Source organism: Emydura macquarii, unplaced genomic scaffold, assembly GCF_026122565.2.
Source record: "Emydura macquarii macquarii isolate MOO-44397 ecotype Brisbane River unplaced genomic scaffold, CSIRO-AGI_Emac_v2 contig_1790, whole genome shotgun sequence".
In the NCBI taxonomy this organism is placed as follows: Eukaryota; Metazoa; Chordata; order Testudines; family Chelidae; genus Emydura; species Emydura macquarii.
In genome coordinates, this window is record NW_027131927.1 from 5,750,723 (window position 1) to 5,772,982 (window position 22,260).

At 41.1% G+C, this 22,260-nt stretch overlaps 1 protein-coding gene across 4 annotated transcripts in view; it reads right to left on the reverse strand.

Annotated features, from left to right (window-relative positions):
* The window catches only part of ARHGAP35 (Rho GTPase activating protein 35), a 103,875-nt gene that overhangs the window by 10,716 nt on the left and 70,899 nt on the right, over nt 1–22,260 (reverse strand). For 3 of the 4 annotated variants that reach the window (XM_067556784.1, XM_067556782.1, XM_067556783.1), the window contains one exon: nt 5,319–5,396. In XM_067556784.1, the coding sequence (XP_067412885.1) occupies nt 5,319–5,396 (78 nt within the window). Of the gene's footprint in view, nt 1–5,318; nt 5,397–19,676; nt 19,911–22,260 lie in introns of those variants that run through there. The other variant, XM_067556785.1, reaches the window with a different exon arrangement.

Genomic DNA, 22,260 nt, shown 5'->3' on the forward strand with positions numbered 1-22,260 from the left:
GTAGATGGCAATTAGGAATGGTCTCATGACACGTCAACCTGTCCGTCAAAAGTGTCTCTGGGCAGGTGGCTGGGCAGAGGGCCGGAAAGCTTGAGCCTAGAGAATTAATTTCTCTTTATATGTGGCTCATAATTGCATTGAGGCATGAATTGGGCTGAGTATGGTCTCTGTTGGTACTGACCATTAAAATGCCTTTTTTTGTCCTGCTATATAAATGTCCAGAGACCTGAGAGTTGCCCTGGATCCTTTAAGAAATGTTGCGGTCTTCTCCACAAAGAGATTTACATCTCCGAAGGGAAGGTCTTCGACTGTGGTCTGAACCTCTTTCGGGAATCCTGAGAGGTGGAGCCACGACACCCAGCTCATCACCACAGCCGTAGTGATAGTCCTGGCTGCCATATTGGCCATATCTAGGAACGATTGTAGGGCTGTCTTTGCCACTAACTGTCCTTCTTGGATGATGGCTTTAAACGTGTCCTGAGAAGCTCCTGGCAATTTCTCAATAAAATCACTGAGTTTACTATAGTTTGTGTAGTAATACTTTGATAGTAGTGCCTGGTAATTTGTGATTCAAAACTGCAAGGAGGCCAACGAATATGCCTTCTCGCCAAAGAGGTCCAGGTGCTTCCCATCCCTGCCATACAGCACGTTTTGAGCATGATCTTGCTATCCTCGGGAATTAATTGCAGCGACCACAAGGGAACTGGGTGGCAAGTGGGTAAAATGGAACTTAGCGGGGACATATTTCTTGTCTGCTTGCTTGCAAGTCGGAGCTACTCTCGCCAGGGTTTGCCATATCACCTTGGCCGGGTATGAAATGGCTTGGTTAACCAGCAGAGTGATTTTGGAGGTAACTGAGGCATGTAAAATGTCTATCAGCTCATAAACAAATGTCCTTCACCTCCTCCAGGGGGATATGAAGGGTGTCAGCTGCCATTTTTGCCACTCCTGAAATTGTCTGAAGTCATCTGCCATAGATGGTGGTGACAGAATGACGGTATCGTCCAGGGACGATGAGGATATGACTTTAGGTGCAACCTCTTCCTCTGTGATCTCATCTTGATCCTCCACATCTTGGACTGAAACTCGTGATGCTGCGGTCGAGTGAGCATATCTGGGGAGATCTTGGTCCACACTCAGTGCTTCTAAGGCTGGTTGCCAATGCGCAGACCAGGGATCCCAACAGGGCCATTGTGGCGGGATAGGGGCCTAGTGGAGGCGCCCATGGATGCCTATACCAGGATGGCAGAAGTGCCATCTGGTGGTACATTCCCTGGACCTTGTTGGTAATGGGTCCCGTATGGAGCCTGGGAAGAGTACACGGAGGCCTCATCTGGCTCACTCTCTGAACACTCACTTGACAACAGTGGGGCTGGGTATGGATGAGGGGAACTATCCCTAGAGCTACTCCAGCATGGATGTGGAGCCCCGGTACTGGTGTGCGGACAGTCAGGACCCTCTAGGACCATCTGATCTTCAGACTGATGGGACTGCATTAGTAGCCATCACCCCGGTGTCGACGGCAGTGCCGGTGATCGGGATCTTGTTCATGCTGACCTCTCCAGTGCTGAATGGGCTGGTGTTGCTGGGAGGATCAATACCAGATCATGTACCAGGAGCATCTTAGGGCATTGTCCACCTGTTCTTGCATACTGCGGCTTTGTTGCCTGTGCCAAAAGGATCCATGGGCATATCAGCAGTGCCGGATGGATGGTGGGAGGCCTGGGTACTGAATTGTCTCAGTTCTGAGGATACCGAGCGAGATGGAAATCGCTTTTGGTTATCCCTGAGCTCACTAATGAGGCTCCCCCGACTCTCTTCCTTGACTTATAAGCAGAGACCCTTGACCATCTTTTTGACCTGCTATCCTTCAATGTAGAAGGTTGCAGGGAAGACTCATGCCAGCCCCAGGGCTGTGGTTGGAGAGCCACCTCCATAAGGATGATCTTCTGGTGAAGCTCTCTGTCTGAGAGAGATCTTGGTCAGAGCTGTGGGCAGAGGGAACATTTGCTTTGACTGTGGCCCTTGCCCAGACAGCAAATGCACTGAGAGTGCTTGTTTGCAACCAGGATAACCTCGCTGCAAGTGCAACACTACTTGAAGCCCAGAGAGCCAGGCATGCATATCCTTGTCCGGGAGGGTCCGTCGCCCCCCCCATCTGCCACGAAGTATAACAAAGTCTTTTCTTTTGATTTTTTTTTTTAGGCACAGCCAAATAAAAGGTAAAAGCAGCAAAGTGGGAGATGTGCAAAGTAAAGATTAACAACTGAAAGGGAAGTTAATGATCTGCTAACAGACAGCTAAATGCTCCGTCTCTAGCCAGGGGCATTTGAAAAAGAACTGAGGACGGCTAGCCTCATGGCACAGCATGAGGGGAGACAGCACATGTTTGGGTCCAACGGACACTGCTACCAAAGTTCTCCGATCAACAGCGCTGGGATGCAGACACCTACAATGGAGCACCCACAGACACACTACTCGAAGAACATTGCCTGCCATGAGTCCTTTGGATGTGGCTAATATTCCTCCCTTGTCCTATTTTTCAAAGCCACCTGCGGTTTGTAAATACTTTTCTGCTAATTTATTTATCTTTTTACAGATCCCATCCCCAAAGCAACCTTTGGTGAAGAAACTCAAATGTGAATTCATGTAATGTCTGTAGGCACCTTTAAAATGTTAAAAATTATGTAAAGTGATGTTGTTATAAGAGTTTTGCTCTGTCATGTCACCCTGCAGTAGACATCATTGTAAATTTAAATCCTTAAACCTTTCATATGACTAGAGTTACATTTATTCAGTTTTAAGTCACTATGTTTAAAGTTCTAAGTTTGATTTTTCAGATAACATCCCTGGCCAGGAAATAAATAAGATCCCAATGGTCAGCAAGGGCCCTGGAAGAACAAAATGTTAGGACTTACAAAAACATTGGAAGCTTAAACACTGGTACACAGCAGGAATTAGTCATTTCATTTATCTGCATTTATCTCTTAAACATAACAAACCAGAATTCCTACAAGGAGTGGCAAAGTTTCATAATTACAAACAGCTGAACCATTCACAGAACAATGGGGAAGGAAAGGGGAAGTGTCAGACAAGATGGTCTACAGAGGTCAGAGGCAACAAAAACACACCATAAAAACTACCAAATGTATAGGCTTTTCATGTCCCAGAGCCAGAAAGTCCTATTTTTAAGCATTATAGTATGGGTTGGGAGCCACACTGTCATGTCAGGCATTTAAAAACTAAGGCAGGAATTGCAAGGTCATGAATATCTGTTCTGCCTACACTACAAAAATAACTGCAGTTAAATTTGGTTGTCACCCAAACATGTTATAACGTGTTTTCTCTTCACTTGTGTCGTCAGAAAATACTTACTCTGTTTGAAGGGACATAGCAAACTTAAAACTCATATTACTGCCTGACAACCTTTCCCCTACAATTGTTCCAAGTCATACCTATGATTACTGTAATTGAAAGATTACAGAAAAGATGTTTTCACTTTGCTTACTTTGTGCATTTGACAGCACATTGCTTCTATTCAATTTCACTGTTTCCCCTGCAGTTAGTTTCCCAGCTGTCTATGGGTTTTCCACATAGCAACAGAAGAAAGAAAATTTTTTAAAAAATAGGAAAGCTTAATTGTAGGAGTACAAAAAATGGCAAGGGGTGCAGGGCACCTGAAACTATTTTAACTCATTTTCTAAACTGTCCAGTTCTTAAATTGTGTGTATCCTTTGCTAGGCTAACATGATTCCTTAATCTAGAAGCATTATAACAGGTTACTTTACAAACAGTTCCAAAATGAACAACACAATGATTAAATAAGTTTATTTTCAAGGACCTAAATTCTGCATGGTACTCTGGCATCCCCATCTAAGTTTAAACATGAAGGTTTAGTTAAATATGAACACAAATAACACAATCAGTCTGCTAGACGCCATGGTATTTGTTTTGATTTTAAATTTATTTAGTGTTGCACAAACAGTTAAAATTTTGAATGTGCTGGAAATTTGTGCATTGACAGAACAAAACTGGATCATAATAGGTGTCTGAGGAGATAATGGGTGTTGGGTAAACGACAGGTGGGACGTCTGGCATATGGGAAAGATATGAGAGGCAATTTGGGATTGTAGGCTAAACACAACAGTTGGATGTTTCTCCTAAAATTATCAGCACTGAAACCATAGTTAAAAATTACTTTGTTTTGCATTTCAGAGTTAACCCCTGTTAAGATAATGGAGCAGCTCACACCTCTGAAGTCTTAATTAAATTATAGGCTTGTTTACACAACCTGAAACCAAAATATCAGTCTGTTTTAACTCGGACTCATTTATTTTGGTACAAATCTGCATGTGGACATACTTATTTCAGATTAAGAATATTGTATTTTGATTAATCCAAAAAGAAGAGTGTTCACCCACCGACTTGTGTCAAAATAAATTAATTAAAACAGATTTGGTTATTCCAGTTCCAGATTGTGCCCTATGAAAAAGTGTTTTTAAAACTAAATTAATTATAGTTTGAAATCACTTACCACATAGCCTAGATATAGTTGAATACCTTTAAAACCATGTTATCTGGTACCTAATTAATTCTATAAATAATATATAAATCACGTTAGCTGACACAATTTAAAATGCACCTTTTACCTGTAGACTAGACAAGGTCGGAGGCAGTTTGTAAAGTCAGAAGATAAAACCTTGTATTGATTCACATTTGTTTCACATTTTCAAAGTTATCTTCGCATCCACGAGGTCTAGAAACATCTTTTTTTTTTTTTAAATCCAATCTTGTATTCTAGATTACAAATCTGCTTTAAGGGGTAGATTGTGTGGCAAATTCTACAGCTGTGGAAGCGCTGCATACACAGGACCTTGGTTATTTCAACAGAGCAGACATAGGCTAAATATTGTGGGAAAAACAGAGTACCAACACAGCATGACAACAGTTACAGCAGTGCTGGTTGATAATTTGATTATCACTATCTGATTGCTCACGTTTTGAGAAATTAGAGCAAATTCTCAATCAGCCAATGAGCAAATATTAAAGAAAGCTGGGCCCACTACAACTAATCTGAATTAAATTCATGGTCACGCTCAGCTCTCTTAGCTTTCAGTCCAAATGCAAGTAATAGTTTAAAAGGTGATTACAGAGGCCCAGACCTGGAATCAAAACAGACTGTACAAAAATAAATCACTTGGAACTGGACAATGACTAGAGACTTAAGTAATGACTTAAGTAAATTTAAGGAATTGTTTCCTAGGTTACTGCCACATCCTAACCTCTTTGCCAATTACAGCAATAGGAACAGATACTACCTTGATCGAACTGTCTCTGCAGACTCTCCATCTCAGACTTGTTTCCACTTACACGATAGATGCCTTCAGTACTTAACCCTAGTGAAACAAAAAGAAAACAAGATGTCAGTGCAAGGAGTGGAATCAGAAGTGTGTGACTTTGTGCAAATTGTATCTGGATGCAACAGAAGTCTCTGTCTACAAGGAAAAAAATGAATAAGTGCAAAGACCCCCATGTTACAAGAACTGGAAAGTGGTGCACCACTTTTACTCCTTAGAACGAGCAATATGCTTTGCAAAAATACCCAGAGAAGACTAGTGCTTCTCTACCACTTTTCCTCAGAGAATCTCAGAGCACTTTATAAATGATCAGCAGTTAAGCATATACTGACAGATAAATGGAATTAGGTCTAGTCTACACTTAAAAGTTGAGTCGACAGTTAGAGCACATCAGGGGTGTGAGAAGTTCACACTCCTGAGCACACAGCTATGCCAAACTAACCCCCAGTGTAGGGGCTAGAGAAATAGATTATCTACAGCAACAGAAAAAAATCCTTCTGTTGCTGTAGGAACTAAGGGCTGGTTCACACTTACCGCGCAATTCGGCGGCAGTCGACGGGAGTTACGCAAACTACGCAAAGTAGTTTGCGTAACTGACGTCAACTGCTCTGCTTCCCTTCTGCGTGCTGTTCTCACTGCACAGAGCTGACGGGAACTCAGCGCTACGCTACTTGAGGGGGTGGACGTACTCAGTCGACTTCCTGATCGATTGAGTAGGTCTCACTGACTGCTCAATCGATCATGAAAGATCGATCTGGCGGCGGCGATTTTGCCTCCGTCATTCTGAACATAGACTCAGTGTCTACAGTACAGTGCAACAGTGACACAGCTATGGTGTTATGGCCGTGCCACTGTAGCACAGACATGGCCTAAGTCACCATTTTATGGATGGGGAAAGAAAGAGGTCACGCTGCAAACCAGTAGCAGAATCAGGTTTAGAATCTGGGTCCTCTGACTCCCCCTCTGCTCTAAGCACAAGACAATACTGGTTCTTACTTAAACATTGAGGCAACTGCAAAATATCTTCTATAGGAAGTTAACCTGTTTAATGAAAATACTGAACAATTAACACTATCACTAAATAATTTCTTGGGGCATAAAACTAGATTAAAAAGGTGCTTCTGTTTTCCACACAACTGTGCAACAGATGGAATAAATAAGGCAAGTGATTCCTGAAGTCCGTAGGTACTTGGAATCTGGCTAAAGGAAGAAGCCACCCCTCATTGCTCCTTTCCTTACTACAATCCCAAAGGCCTGTACATACAGCTCTGCTGCAGTAACCTCTGCGCATACAGAAGCGATTGGACACAAGAGGGCGAGGGTGATCACTTGCAGTGTAACTAGAAGGATACATAGCCCTTACATTGAATCTATAAGCAGGGAGCACAAACGTCTCAATTTAGTGATAATTTTAATTGCTGCTTTCTGAGAAGGCCACGTTCAGCGAGATGAAAGCAGAGAGCCTGCCCTATGATACACAGTAGATTAATGGTATTTGAATCTGAAGTGCAGAGGATTTATTCAGAGTATAGGTCATCAACTGTACAGCTTAAAAGCTTTTAATTGCTAAAGAAGTGGACTGTTCATGGCCTCATTTCATAGAAAGCAACTCACCTCATCAGAGAAGAAAACCAGGTTAATGGACCAGCCCAGAGGGCCATATAACTCTAGGCATGGACACAAAAGAATCAGTGTCTGTGCATTTGGAAAGAAAAACAGCAGCAGCTGCCACCATTTGTCATCCTGCAGCCCAAATTCAAAACAAGCTTGCCATTAGACAAGGGAGCTTATTAAGGAAAGTACCTGTTTAATGTACAAATACACAAGAGAAGACAGCCACATTCTTTGCCTCTAATTTGAAGCTCTGCCTTTCTGGTCCTTGCTCATACTTGTCTCAGTTTGATTCACTATTGATGGACATACCCAAACTGTCCAAAGATGACTTAAAATCGACAGTAATTCTTAGATTTGTTTCTGGCCTTTGCCACACTCTAAAATATTGTTCATATTAGTGTTCCCAGGAGTTGCACTTTCCCCAAAGATTATTGTGCTCCCTTTTCATGTTTTGTTACGCACCCCCACCCCAAGTTGAAACTTTACAGCTACAGCACCATGTTCCCATGAAAAAGGTGATCTAGTTAGAGGCCCCAGTGCTAGTTCCATTTCATATAAAATGGAGAGCCTGGAGATATCAAAGCAGATATCTGCACAGTGGAAAAAGAAACCAGAGAAAATATAAAGAGCTGTTTAAAAGCCTGGTATGGTCATTAAATGTCTACATGTTCCCTAACTCCTGTTAGAAAATCTGACCTCAACTATTTCTGTCACACCAAACTCACGCATAATAAAGCCAGCCTCATTCTTGTCTTAAGTAATACAGGCAACTGTCGAACCTTACAGCAATACCAAGCAATGAATGCATGAAACAAAAGGAACATCAGAGTCACAGACATTCTGGCAATTTCTTCTTTTTCAAAGACTCGTTGCTCAGCCCTGTAGCTGGAAAAGGAATAGACACTATGGACTGCAAAGACTGCAGATGGCTCCACAATTGTTCCCAATTAATTTTTTCTGACAGAACGTTACCACTCAGCACAAAGGAAGATGTGTGATTCCTGCATTTCTTCTCTTAATGACCATCCACCATAGCAGCTAATAAGAGTAAATGACAAATTAATTACCAATAGCTTAAGGAGAGGCATAATGCTGACAACACAGATAATGAAAAATTGAAACAAATGTGACTTGTAAATTCAAACCAGCCCCCTTCATGGCTAAGCAACATCAATATTTAATGTATGCAGTGTTGTAGCTGTGTAGGTCCCAGGATATTAGAGAGACAAGGTGTATGAGGTAATATCTTTTATTGAATCAATTTCTGTTGGTGAGAGAAGCTTTCGAGCTTACATGGAGCTTTTCTTCAGGTCTGGGAAATGTACTCAGGCCAGGTCTACACTCTCCACTACCACTTACATAAGAATAATATATGTCACTCATGGGTGTGAATAAGTTATACCGACTTAAGTGCCAGTGTGGACAGCACTATCACACTGACATAAATCCACCTCTGCGAGAGAGCGTTTTCACTAGATGCGTTATAGCGGCACAGCTGCATGGATGCAGCTAGGCCAATGTAGTGCTTCTAGTGGAGACTCAATCTAATTGTCATAGCTAACTACAGGGTGGAACAGATTGTTTAGCATAAGTAGTTAATATATTTCAAGTCACCTTTGAAGGTGAAGTGGCTCATGAACACCTCCCCAGGGATAGGAGGAGAAAAAACGCTGGGGGTGTGAGGAGGTTTAAGCAGGATATAGATTGTTGTACTAAGCAATAAATCCAGTGTCTCTATTCAGGGCATGATTTTTAGAATCTAGTAAAGTTATGAATTTAAGCCTGCAGGACTGTCTTTTGAAGGTGTTGTGCAGGTTTCCTTTGAGGATGAGGACCAGGGATGAGGATTCTTCTGGATTTTCAAACATGTTCTCCAAGCTCATCATCAGAGGCAAGCTCCCCACTGCCCAGGACCCACCAACTCAAGGCAGCACTAGACCCTGGAAAACAGCAGATGCAAAACCTGTAGCCCTACTTCCATTGTTACTATGCTCTTGAATGAACTCACACCAAAAATTAATAAGATTAAAAACACGATATCACCTGTGGATGAATGCTTCTGACAAAGTGATCACTCTATATCTGTTCCAGAGGGGTAGCCGTGTTAGTCTGTATACAGCAAAGACAACAAGAGTTCTGTGGCACTTTAAAGACTAACAAATTTAATATTTGTAGACATAAGCTTTCGAGAGACTTAGCTCTCTTCTTCAGATGCAGTAATACAGAAAATAGGTCTATATCTGACATCTCAGTCCTCATCCTGAAAGGAAACCTGCACAATACCTCCAGAAGATGAGCCTGGGAGCTTATATTTATAACTTTGCTAGATACTAAAAATCATGGACTGAACAGTCATTGGATTTATGGCTTATTACAACAATCTATAAGCTACTTATCACCCCTTCCCTCAGCTTCGAGAGGTGTTAATGGGCCACTTCACCTTCAATGGTCCCTTGGAATGTGTTAAACACTTATGCCCTTCCACTTAGCTATGGCACTGAGCACATTTCCCAGACCTGAAGAAGAGCTCTAATTAAGCTGGAAAGCTTCTCTCTCTCACCAGAAGAAGTTGGTCCAATAAAACATATTACCTCACCCACCTTGTCTCATCAATATTTAATAACTGACTTAATATTTCCTGCAATCCACTTCCATGTTTATTTTATGAAATCCTGTTTTACACTAGCCACGCAGACACTGTGAAACTGTAGCATCAAGCTAGGCTAGACATCATTTGACCTGAACTGAACTATTAATATCAACCGTTAATTTCATATAAACAGAAACAAAACCTGGGAAGAAGCTGCAAGCAGTAACTTGACTTTAACATACAAAGCCCTGTCTACACCACTGTTAACACTAGTCCTGCTACATCAGTTTTGGCAACGTTGGGAGCCCAAGCATAGAAGGGCCACTGGCTGCCAGCAGTGGGGTTTTTTTATATCAAATGACCCTTGCTCAGAGCAGGACTAGTCAATGCAATGCTTGAAACAGTAACGATTCTAGCAGTCTGCCTATAGTAGTTTGTTTAAGATTTTCCTTGTGGCAGGGAACATCTTTTTTGTTTTGTGTTTGTACAGCACCTAGGCACAATCGAGTCTTGGTCCATGACTGGAGTTCATAAGCACCACTGTAATACAAATAATTAATAATAATAATGATGCTCATCACTGAACTACCCAAGCAATTCGCAATTTATGCTAACAATACCTCTGTGAGATGGGGAGGATCATTAATTTACAGATGAGGAACTAAGGTAGTTAAATGACTTGCCCAAAGTCACAGAGAATGTCTGAAACAGCTGAGAGTAAAACCCAGCTTTTTCTTGAGCCCTAGTGTAGCATTAGAACCACAAAGCTATCCCTTTCCTTTCCACTAGGGTCCCTGATGTTGCAAATCTGTAGACAGGGATGAATTGGAGAGACCACACTAAATGAAATCCACAGTTTATTCACTATGGATTTCAATAAACTACAGAGAAATAACTACGGAGGAGCATCAGAAACTGAATTTCTACTTACAACCTGTACTTCTATAGTTTATTAGTTCGATCTTGTGCAATAAGGGAAAACATGGACTCAGGCTACAAAGTTTCTCTAACTCTTCTCCATGTCATGACTGAAAGACTCTTAGATGTGATGTGTACTGTACAGAAGGCACTCTTGAAAAGATATACGATTATGGGCATGTGCAGATATTGGTTGGATAATACCTGCACGCAATCTACAGAAATGCACAATTTTGAGGAACACCGTCATCACTGAGGGCTTGTCTTTGTGAGGGATTTTTGCACCAGTGGAGTGAGACACCCATGCAAGCCTCCCCGTGTAGCTGTGCTACAACAGTGCTTGCATTTGAGAGAATTACTGGAACCTAAACGTGCAAAAAAGCAATAAGGTGTATCCTTATTAAGGTTTATCCTGTCCATATGGACAGGAATTCTGTGGAGAATTAAGATAACCTGTCTGCATACAAAGGCAGTTGATTTCCCAAGGTATATATGTATTCAGCATGAGGAGAGGATCAAGCCATTTATTTTGAAGTGAAACACAGAATGAATGGGTATCTGAATAATGGGGATATAAATCTAGCATGGGATTTCTATGATAAAAAGGTAATGCTTTTTTAAAGGGAGATCACCTGAAAAGGTAGAACAGCAGCACTATAACCAACATGCTCATTTATATAAGGGTCATGCTCATTACAGGTCCATGCTCATCAAAGGCTTCTAATGCTATCTGCCTTCTGCTCTTGCCTCCATCTCAACAATCACACAATCTCTGGTTACCGGCGTGACTCACCTTATTGCTCCTAACAATGCCCAAGGGATGCTCCAGCAGATCCAGCTGGTTACATCTGGTATTTCATGACTTTCACTGGTTCAAATCTAATCAGGGCAGTGAATGGCAAGATAATAAATATATGCTGCACTGTGTTCAACAGCGCAATTCTTGTATAACCTCACTTATATGCGTGCTCCCTGTTAGTTTTTGTCAATAGCTGTAAGAAAGTGCACAGATAATGGAAGTGAGGTGAGAATACAAAATGACCAACATCCTGAAAGATACTAAGAAGTAGAAACAGCTAGGTTTCTCACTCTTGCTTTCAGACTCTTAGCAGTAACATCTGTCAAAGGTATATGATGAGCCCAAAGTGGCTACCTTGGCATATCTTGTGTGGTTCACCAACCAAAGACTGGCTGCTGACAGCCCTCCAGGAGAAAGGACTTCAACATGGTAGTCTAAGTGGCATTTCCACCAGCAAGATCATGAAGAGTGAGAGAGTTATTTTCAACATAGTCCTTAACTAGAGGTCCACCTAATGAATTAGAATCCAAAGAAAAAAGCTGGTTGGACTTTACAAAGAGATTCGTCCATTCTTGATAAAAGACCTTTGTTACATAAGCCAAATCTTAGACTCAAGCAGCAGAAGGGTTAATTAAGGTAGAACCCTTAATCTGTTTTAGGTAAGAATTTTGAACAAACATGCAAATATACTTTGTCTCTCTAAAGCACTTCATTCTTCCATCTGACATGTAAGATTTACATACAATAAACTAACTAGCAAGAATCAAATGATTCATTGGGGACCTTCACAAATCTTGTGACATCTATGGCGATAATATTCCATGACAATCCAGGTTTTCAGTAGGACGTTTTAGATATAAAAGAACCCTTTAATAATCCAGATAACCAGAAATAAATCTGGTTTCTCAATTAGTGAAGGCTTCCCAGATGTTGAGGCTCTACTATATCTCTGAAATGCATCTCTGTGATAGAACCTCTGCTTCTCCAGACCATCACTTGAAGGAAAAATAAGGCATATTAGTCAGCAACTAGAAAAATTAAGCAAAGTCAATTTTCTGAGTTGCACCATCCAAAAAGCACTAGTACAGATATGTTTTTAGAGTCAGGAAAAGGAGCATAAAAACACAGAAAGGGCAGTTACATATATAACACTTTGTGGAAAAAACATGCTGTATATGTAGGATAGCATCAGGAAAAGGTTCATGACATTTGGGGCTCTACAGCCCTTAATCCATCCTTGGAGAGAAAAATCAAAGAAAATTCAGCTTAAATTAGTTCTGAAAAAATATAGCAGCACAAAACATACATCAGAACAAAACACAAAATGCACCTCGGTCAGAAATTTTCAGAGCTAAAAAGAATGATCTATGACGACACTGGACTGACTGGAGAACTCAACTATGGCCTGTGAGCAATTAGAAACAGATGGCTAGAGTGGCGTCAAGGGTTGCCTATTTCTAGGTTTAAAATTGACAAAAAAGCAGTAAAAACACTATAAAGATAAAAGAACCAATACACCTTACAATAACTATGATTCTTTGACATGCATTGTCCACACAGACTCCACTCTTGGCATATGTGCACCCCACTTGCACAAGATCAGATCTTTTGGTCAGCAGTGCCTGTTGGGGACAAGCATGTGTGCTAGACATCCTCACATCCTTCATCCAAAGGAATGAAGAATGGAGCAAGCCCAACCGTCCCTCAGTTCCATCAACAATATAGAATCCAGAATAGTAGGACTCCATAGCAACAGGTGAGGAAGGTGAATGGTGGAAATCCCTGAGGACAACACATCTTGAAGAATCAGTTACTGTAAGGTAAGTAAGTAAATTCCAATTTTGGTGATTAACAATGTTTGCTTGGAGGTGGGTACTAAGTAAGAGACCAACTTAAATGGTGACAGCAGAACAGCCCTACCCAGAACTAGCATCTGATCTGGAAGCACCTATCAAAGAACAGTCTCTTGAAAATGTGTGACCCGAACTCCACTTAGCGGTCCTATACATTTCAGAAATAGGGACATACTTCAAACAGAGAGCAGAGTCTACTTGCGCTCTCTGACTAGGTGGATTTAGCTTGACTAGCTCATAACATGTTCTTACACAGCTGGAGACTCTGATAATATTGACTGACCATTAGCCCAATCAGTAAAGGCCACAGCCAGCCTAGGTGTGTTCCTAAGTTATTTTGTCCTGTTAAAGTAACGTGACAATGCACTTGCTACATAAAACTACATAGCATATCAAGTTTAGCTTCCCCCAGAGTTGAGTGAGGCTTGGAGAGGAAAAGAGAGATGAATGTACTGATTCACATGAAACTTTAAGCAGGAGCTTGGGATGAAGCCGGAGAGCAACCCCAGTCCTTACAAAACACTGCATAAGGGGGAACCAACCTGAGGGCACACATCTCCCCTCTTTCAGCTGGTGCAGCGGTTACTAAAAAGGCAGTCTGATAGGTGGTATGAGGGCACAGATTGCTAAGGAGCCTGAAAAGGGGACCCATGAACCTTGTTAATACTGAAGACTATACTGAAGTCTCAAGAGGAAGGGGGCTTCTGAACGCAGGGAAAAACGTGAGGTAAGCCGTTGAAGAATCTAGCCTCTTTAGGGAGAGAAAATACACAGTATGGTCCTGGATAAGAAGATAATGTGGAAATCTTGCTGCTAGACCTTTATGGAATTAAAGTCTATTGTTTTAGGACTATTTACTAGTCTATTATTGCTGAAGTGGGTGTTGTCAAGGAAGACATTGGTGATGAGATGCCCAAACAGAAAACATCTTTCACTTAACTTTATAAGTCAGTCTTAAGTTGAGGCTCTCCCAGCTTTGTGGAAGACTGTTCTGAACTTCAGCTGAACACCTTCTGGTGGATGTCAGTCAGCCAGCCAACATCCATGCTGTCAGAAGAAATGGTGCTGGGCTGAGGTGTAAGATGACCATTGTTATACAAGACTATAGCAGGCAAAGTGATCGGGGACTATGTTGAGAAGTTCATTAGATCTGAGTACCAGAACTGCCTAACATGCCAGGACTACCACATGCATTGGTACAGCACCTTGCCTCAGCTTCCTCAGGACCCTTGGTACCATGAGGATCTGGGTGAAAGCATATATTGGTCCCGAGGGAAAAGAAAGGCATCTGTCAGGGAGCCCAGCCTAAAGCAGAACACTTGGTTTTTGGTAGTCCCATTTAAAAAAAAGTGGCCTGCAACACTGGGTCCTTAATCAACTGCTTACGGTTGCCTGAGAATTGTCTGCTGACATAATCTGTTAGTGAATCTGAAAGCCTAGAAGATGCAGAGCTTTTGGCATGATGAATACACCAAGTCTACAGCTGAATAGCATCCTGATAGAGAAGAGGCTACCCTCTGCCTGTTGACGTAATGCACAGCTGAGGTGTTGTCTGTCGGTACCTGGATTGTGGATCCCTGGAGTAAAGGTAAAAATGCTTTGCATGCCAAGTGAATGGCTCTGAGTTCCCAGACATTTATGTGCAGACTAGCTTCCTGAAGGATCGGATCCTCCAAGTTTGAAGGAGATCAGGTTGAGACCCCTTATCCCTCAGTGAAGGCATCTGTCACCAGTGTCTTGTTTGGAAGAAATGCAAAGAAGGGTACTCCTTGCACACCTAAAGAGGGTATTTCGACCAGTTTAACAAGCAGATGACTTCTTGCAGGACTGTGACCATCATATATCCATGTGGTGCCTGCTGAATAGATACACTGATTTCAACCACCTTTGTAAGAAGTGTAGGCGAATCCTGGCAAACTGCATCACATAGGTGCATGAGGCCTTTTGTCCAGAAGTCTGAGGCATGCTCTTACTGATGCTTGACACTTGAGTTGGTTGATGAGATTTGCTATAGTTTGGAACCTCTCTTACGGAAAGTAAACTCACACTGACCTGGAATTAACTCAGCTCCTATAAAACTGTATGTTTTGAGTTGAAGTAAATATAGATTTCACTGCTGACTTTGAGACCCAGTGCAGCTAAGAGCCTTACAGTCACGTGAATCAAGTTGGTCACCTGCTGGCATGACCTTCCTCAGATCAGCCAGTAGTTGAAACATGGACAGATCTGGTTCCCATACCTCTTTAGACAAGCTGCCACAGCTACCAAACACTTGGTGGAATACCCTCAATGCTGTGGAAAGACCAAAGGGGGCAGGATCCTGTACCGGTAGTGAAATGTCCCTATCAGGAATCTGAAGTATTTCCTGTGAGCTGGATGAATGGATATATGAAAATGGGCGTGCTGAAAGTAGAGAGCCATGAACCAATCTTGAGGATCTACTAAAAAGGAATTATGAAAGCTGAAGTCACCATCCTGAACTTGAAATGATGGATAAATTTGCCAAAATGTACAAGGTCCAAAATGGGATGCCAACTCCTTTTCTTCTTTGGGATGAGAAAATAATGGGTATAAAAATCCCTGATGTTCCTGAACTCTAAAGGTAACTCCTTCTCTAGAGATCCAAGTTGTAGACAGAAGTCCACTTCTTTCAACAATATCTCATGAGATCCCTGAAAGGGGACAGGAAAGGAGGATAGGAAGGGACTGGAATTCGATAGAATACTACTTGTTGGCAATTTCCAAAATGCACTGGTCTGAAGCGATCTGAGTCCAGGCTTCCCAAAAATAAAAGGCCAAAGAAGGTTCTCTCAGGCTCTGACACTGGCATCAAGCCTGCTGCCTGGCAGAAAATGCAGATTGTGAAGCAGCAAAGAGGCAGACAGGTCACTGTTAGGGGAAACACTGCTTCTCTTTCAGTGACTCCAAAGTTTTCTGAGACTGATCGTAGTAATGGGCAGAAAGAATACTTCAGTTGCTTTCTTCTTGGGGTTGGATCACACAGTCCCAAAGAATGCAAAGTTATCTTGAAGTCCTTCAGCAAATGGACAGCCTGATCTATTTTGGAATTAAGTTCATTAGCCTCAATGGGAAGGTTCTCAGTTGTGATTTGAACCTCTGTGAAACTCCCAGAGGACTGAAGCCAGGAAGATCTTCTGATTGCCATAGATGTGGCCATAGTACATGCTGCTGTGTCAGACACCTCCAGTGCTGCCTGAAGGGAAATGTGGGCCATTAGCTTTCCCTCAGTTGAGGCTTTAAATTCCTCTTGTTCTTGTGATAGAGGAAAGAGCGCTCCATGAGGAATAATTTTAGATGGACCTCTAAGCTTTGAGTCCACTTAGAAAAAGTAGTAATATACAGAACACAGTTCAGAAATATGCCCTCTCCTAAACAAAAAGAGGCACCTGGAGTGCCTGATATTAAGCATGATTGCAACTTCATATGAGGGGTAGGATTTCACTTTTGATTTGCTAGAGTATAGTAGGGATTAGGGGAGGAACAAGGAGTTTAGCCTAGAAACTGACTACAAAGATTTTTTGTGCCAAAAGGCAAAAGACTAAGACTAACTAATTAGCAATACTAATAACTAACTATAACACTAGCACAATGTGCAGAAAAGCAGACAGACACTTCAGGGATTCTGTCAAGAGTGGTAAAAAGGAAACAAGGGTCTTCTCCATGCTTTATGTCCTCGGGTGATGGAGCACCAGGACATGAAGAACACTGGCCAAAATAATCCAATCTTAGGTTCATGCACACCAAGACTAGAATCCATACAGGCAATTGATTGAAGAATTACATCCCTCATTCTTTCCTTCCAGGGAAATTGTAATCACCATAGCTGCTAAAGCTTGTGTCTCATACGATTTCCTTGTTTTTGTGGTTAGATCCAAACCTGCAATGTTGTTTTACCACCATATTCTACATTTGGTTTCCTTTCTGAAATTTTGGTTTTATAAAACATTAAAAGGCTTCTACTGAAAACACAAGTCACCTGAATTAAGACATAACTATTTGCAGATATCTAGTTCTGAGCATTAGCAATGGGCTGTTTTGGTTTGGTTTTTTTTTTTTTTGTAAGCAGTGTTGTTGTAGTTTCAGTCCTAGTATGCTAAAGAAACAAGGTATTTTATTGAACCAACTTCTGTTGCTGAGAGACACAAGCTTTCGAGTTTACACAGAACTCTTCTTCAAGTTATAAGATCACATTCAAAATGTCCAGGATATAAAGCGTGAAAGTAATACTCCCTTTTAATTTTAAAAATTTTATAAGTTTTAAAAATCTGCTTTAAAAAACTAAAACTGCCATGATTTTTAAGCCTACTATTACTCGAAATTAATAGCATTCATACAAGTTTCACACAAGCATTCATTTCATTTCTAAAAGAAAAACATATTTTGCTATGATTTTAAATGTATTTAGTATATTTGATAGCACTTTGAACAGCCACTTTCACTGTTTCCCATGTTTGAGTGGGTCCATTAAACACAACAACCAAGGAGCTGTTTTTTTTAAACAGGAAATGTGATCACAAAACCATAAAATAAAATTGGTAGAGAGTTCAGAAGGTGATGTACCACCTAAACGCATTTGCTAAAAATAACTAAATTTTGTTTTGACTATGTCTCTTGAAATAACTAGACAAAATACAATATTCAGAAAGAAAAACATGTTTCACCCACAAGACAGAAGAAGGATTAAGCTCAATACAATACAGTACAGATGAAACTCTCTAAAAAAGACCAGAGTTTTAGCGATACAGCTTAGCCCTTGGGTAACATGTCATGAGAATCAATGGCGTTACACCTGGTTTGAATTGGACCCACAGGAGAACAACAAAGCGAACACTTATATTTTTCCCATAAGATACTCATACTTTCTTAATTTTTAACTCCAGTATTTTTTCATAACAATCTTTGCTTTCTTTTTTAAACCATTATGACTATCTGCCCTCATTTCTACACATGAATATACATTCTATATATAAGCCACAGAACACACAAAACAAGAATGCTTCCTACATTATATATTTTTTTAAGTTTACAGGGAAACACTACCATGATCCACCCCAATCTAACCTTTTAATACCAAAAGTGGTTTTAAATATAGAAGATTAGTAGTTGACAAGAAAAATATTCTGCTCTGGTATTAAATCATCCCAAGGAGTCATTCAGACCAGGTCAGATTTATTCTCCACACCACCCATTACCTTGTAATTTTTACTTATGTTAGTTGGTGCTTCATAATTGGCTGCACCAAATTAGCTTGCTAGTGTCCTTATTTAGAGGATTTTCACACCTCACCCTTTACACAGGAAGAAATTCTGCACACAGTCCATATTTCTCCCATAAATTCTCAGTGGATTTACTGCTAGAGAAAGGTGTCAGACAACAGTCCAGGACACTGTAGTCCTGCATCTTACTGGGTATTTCTCTTGGCAGCAAAGATCTCTCTAAAGCATAAGTGTGTCTACTTCTGGCAATATGCCGCCTTTTTTCACTGCAACATGACACACTTAGTTCAACTGAAACACTCAGTCTGTTATGACAATCTTGATGGGTGCCAGCCTGGGGACCAGATGCTATCACTTTATAAATGAGAAAAGGCATTGTGTACACAACCAGCTGTGCCATAAATCTCTAGGTTAGGAAGAAAAGAGGTGCAAACATCACACCATGTCTGTGGCATCAGATGGATTCAGCATCTGGTTGGTTCTTTCTGTGCCTCTCATTACAGCTAATATATGCTGGGGAGTTTTTGAACACATGTCCTGATCCAAACCAGGAACTGCTTCAGTGATCTCTACAATTAGTACAGAAATGCACATCTTCAGACATCTTTAAAATGCCTACATTAGCAAATCTCTTTCTATCTCAGCATCCATTTCTATAGCATCCAACTTGACTACACTTACAAAATTTACCAAAATAGCTATTCTGAGAATAGCTATCCTGGTAAATTTCCAAGTATAGACAAGCCATAAGTATGTCCTAGGTAAACTAGATCTGCATGCTGATGTCCTGAGTGGACATCATGTAATCTTCTACTCTGCACTTCTTCCTGGTATAGAATGCTTTTCTTGGACTGTACTGTCTCTGCTATTTAAGCACTATTTGTTATGGGTCTGTTGATTCACGTATTAAAATATTTGAATTAAGAGAGAGCGATATCAAAGTAATAAAAGAGAATAAGGCCTAGTTTACACTAACAAATTAGGCTGACCCAGCTACAGTGCTTGGGGGTGTGAAAAATCCACATCCCTGAGCAGCACAGTTAAGCCAATCCAATCCCTGGTGTATACAACGCTAGGTTGACAGAAGAATTCTTCTGTCGACTATCTTCCGGCATCCACCTCCTGGGGAAGTGGATGACCTATGCCAATAGGAGAACCTCTCTTATTGGCATATACAGTTTCTATGCTGAAGAGCTACAGTGATGCAGCTGCAGCTATGCCACTGTAGTGTTTCAGGTGTAGACAAGCCCTGAGTGATCAAGTGAAAAAGCAGTTGGGAGTAAAGAGTCTGCCAAGTATGTGAGAGACACTGAACCGTAAAGTATGAGCTTGTTAGAATGCCCATAAAATGTTATTTCCTCATCAGTACTCTTCTCCTGTTCTCTTTCTCTACAACATGCTATATTCACCCTCTGGAAGAGATGGCTGATTTCAATTCTGTCTCCACAACGAACCATGAGTGATGCAAGTGTATGCTACAAGACCCTCCCTGAGTCAAGTATTCACCTCTGTGATGTTCTCATCCAGACACAATCAGTGGCACTAAGGAACCAAAGTTTAACACATTAAAACTTCATTAACAAGAACCTTGAGGGGGGTGAAGTTAGCAACCATATGCGTTTTTAGTGTATAGTATTATCTATTCCAAATACTGGTCTCCATAGATACTGGCTTACCACTGTCTTGAATGGTCTTATGTGACACTGTGCACTCAATGTGGAATCTCCAGGTGCTTCAGCTCCAGTGAAATGCCAGCACTCTTAGCCTCGCCCAAGCACGGCAAGCGGCACGTGTGTGGACTGCTGTTAGGAATCACTCCCCACATAACAGACAAAGTTTAAACACCAGTGAGGGCATCACTAGGTTAATACTTAACTCTAACTAACACTAAGATAACTGACTAACAATATATACAACTAGAAATAATACACTAAGGAATAGTGAGAAATTGTGAGGTTAAGAACCACACAGAGCTCCAACTCCAGACATAGATGGTAAGAAGCGTCTGAGGGTGTTGGGGTGGTGCCCCCTCATCTAGTCAGGGGAAGGGCTATGGCCACGAGGTATGAACGTCACACCTCTACAGGTACTGCTAAGCAAAATTCTCCAGCTCCAGCACGCTGGGGGCACACGCACCTAAGTGGAATATATAGCTGATCTACCCAAATTATCTATTCCAAATACTGGCTTTATAGAAATTGACTAAATTCCATTAAAATAAATGGAGTTACACAAAGGATTAATTTGGTCCTGTTTTAAGAGAACCAAATGCAATCCTGAAATTTGGAGACAGGTGTATAAAATCACCTGCCTGTTTTAGTGCACAGGCCAGTTTGGCCTTTTGGCTTACCACCTTCTTGTCAGGTCACAGCTCTATTATTCCAAATTCAGTTCTGTTATTCCAAAACCTGACAGCCATTTATGTTTATAAGGTTTTGGCAATTATAGGAAAAGCTGAGAAAATGGTTTCTTAAAAAGCTACCAATACTGACAATGTGAAATACTGGCTGAACATCCTGGTAATCTTTGGCACAATACAAAATAGATACACATACATCGATTTTTTTTAACTTACATATACCCAAAAGTACCTTTGTACGCATTAAGGAAGGATAAAGATTACTAATGGTGGATCATCTCTTATTATGTGTATGTACAATGCCTGTCACAATTATTATTTACATTATGATAACACCTAAAGACCAGTATCAGGCTGGGTCCCACTGTGCCTGGCAATGTATTATGGGGGCCCAATCTCAACTGTAGCTTCTAGGTACTATTGTAATATTAATATAAATATTAATGCTCTGGAAATATTCCTGCAAAGCCTACAAGAGATTAAAGTCAAATTCCAAATATCCCAAAATGAGTAAAAGAGGATCCCTAAACCTATTTTTCCAGTTCCACTATGAAGTACTGAAGTAAAATATCTTCACTGTCTGTTCAAGCTGGAAAATTCTAGGTGCTGTATTACATTTAGGGGCTTTGTCTATGCTAGGATTTTTTTCACCATAGCATTTTCTACCATTGCTACCACCCATTCAACTTCAACTTCCTGCAAGGTGACTGGCTCTGATCATGGGTGGGTTTCTTCCATGTTCTCAGTCAGATGGACTTCTTCCACCCTCATCCCGGTTGATGCACAGTTGTATGAGGTATACATAATGAAATTGTTAATAGGCTCGGTGTTGAATGAACAATGTCTGGCCCTGGGCATTCCCATTTGATAGTGCTATTTTGATTCCAGCTCCAAGAATCAAGAGCCCGGGTATTGTGTTATCACTGGATTTTTCACCGGACTTCTTAAGTCTGACCAGTTTGTGACCATCAAAAGACTGAATGACCATATGAATGATGTATAGCTACTTAAACACACTCAGCCTATTCTATGTTGCATTATTGTCATTTCCTATTCTCTGAGGTGCCTATACATACCTTACCAAGGACTCAACCCAGCAGACTCTGTCCCCCACCCCTCCATTACTTACATACAAGTGATCCTTACATCTTTACGCTGGCATCTAGAAAAGTTGTGGAATTTAAACTTATGGTTTCAGTGGAACAGCCCAAAGATAACCAACCTTCTGTCACTGGCTGATACATTAGACTGTATGTGTAGCTAAACCTTGAAGAACTGCTGGCACCTCATGGAAAAGAGCCCATTTAGAAGCAATTCTGCCTAAGTTTATTACTAGGGACCTCTGAATTGATTAAGGAATCACCAGTGTCTCTTGATTACTCTTTTCTTGACATCACAAGATTCTGTCTGACAATTCCACAGCAACCATGACTGGTTAGACTGGTAATCAACTTCTAGCAAGTCTGTGGTTTAAAAGCAACACACTGCTTCCACACTGTCAAAAGCTTACACTCCAGAGTACTGAAGCTCCTC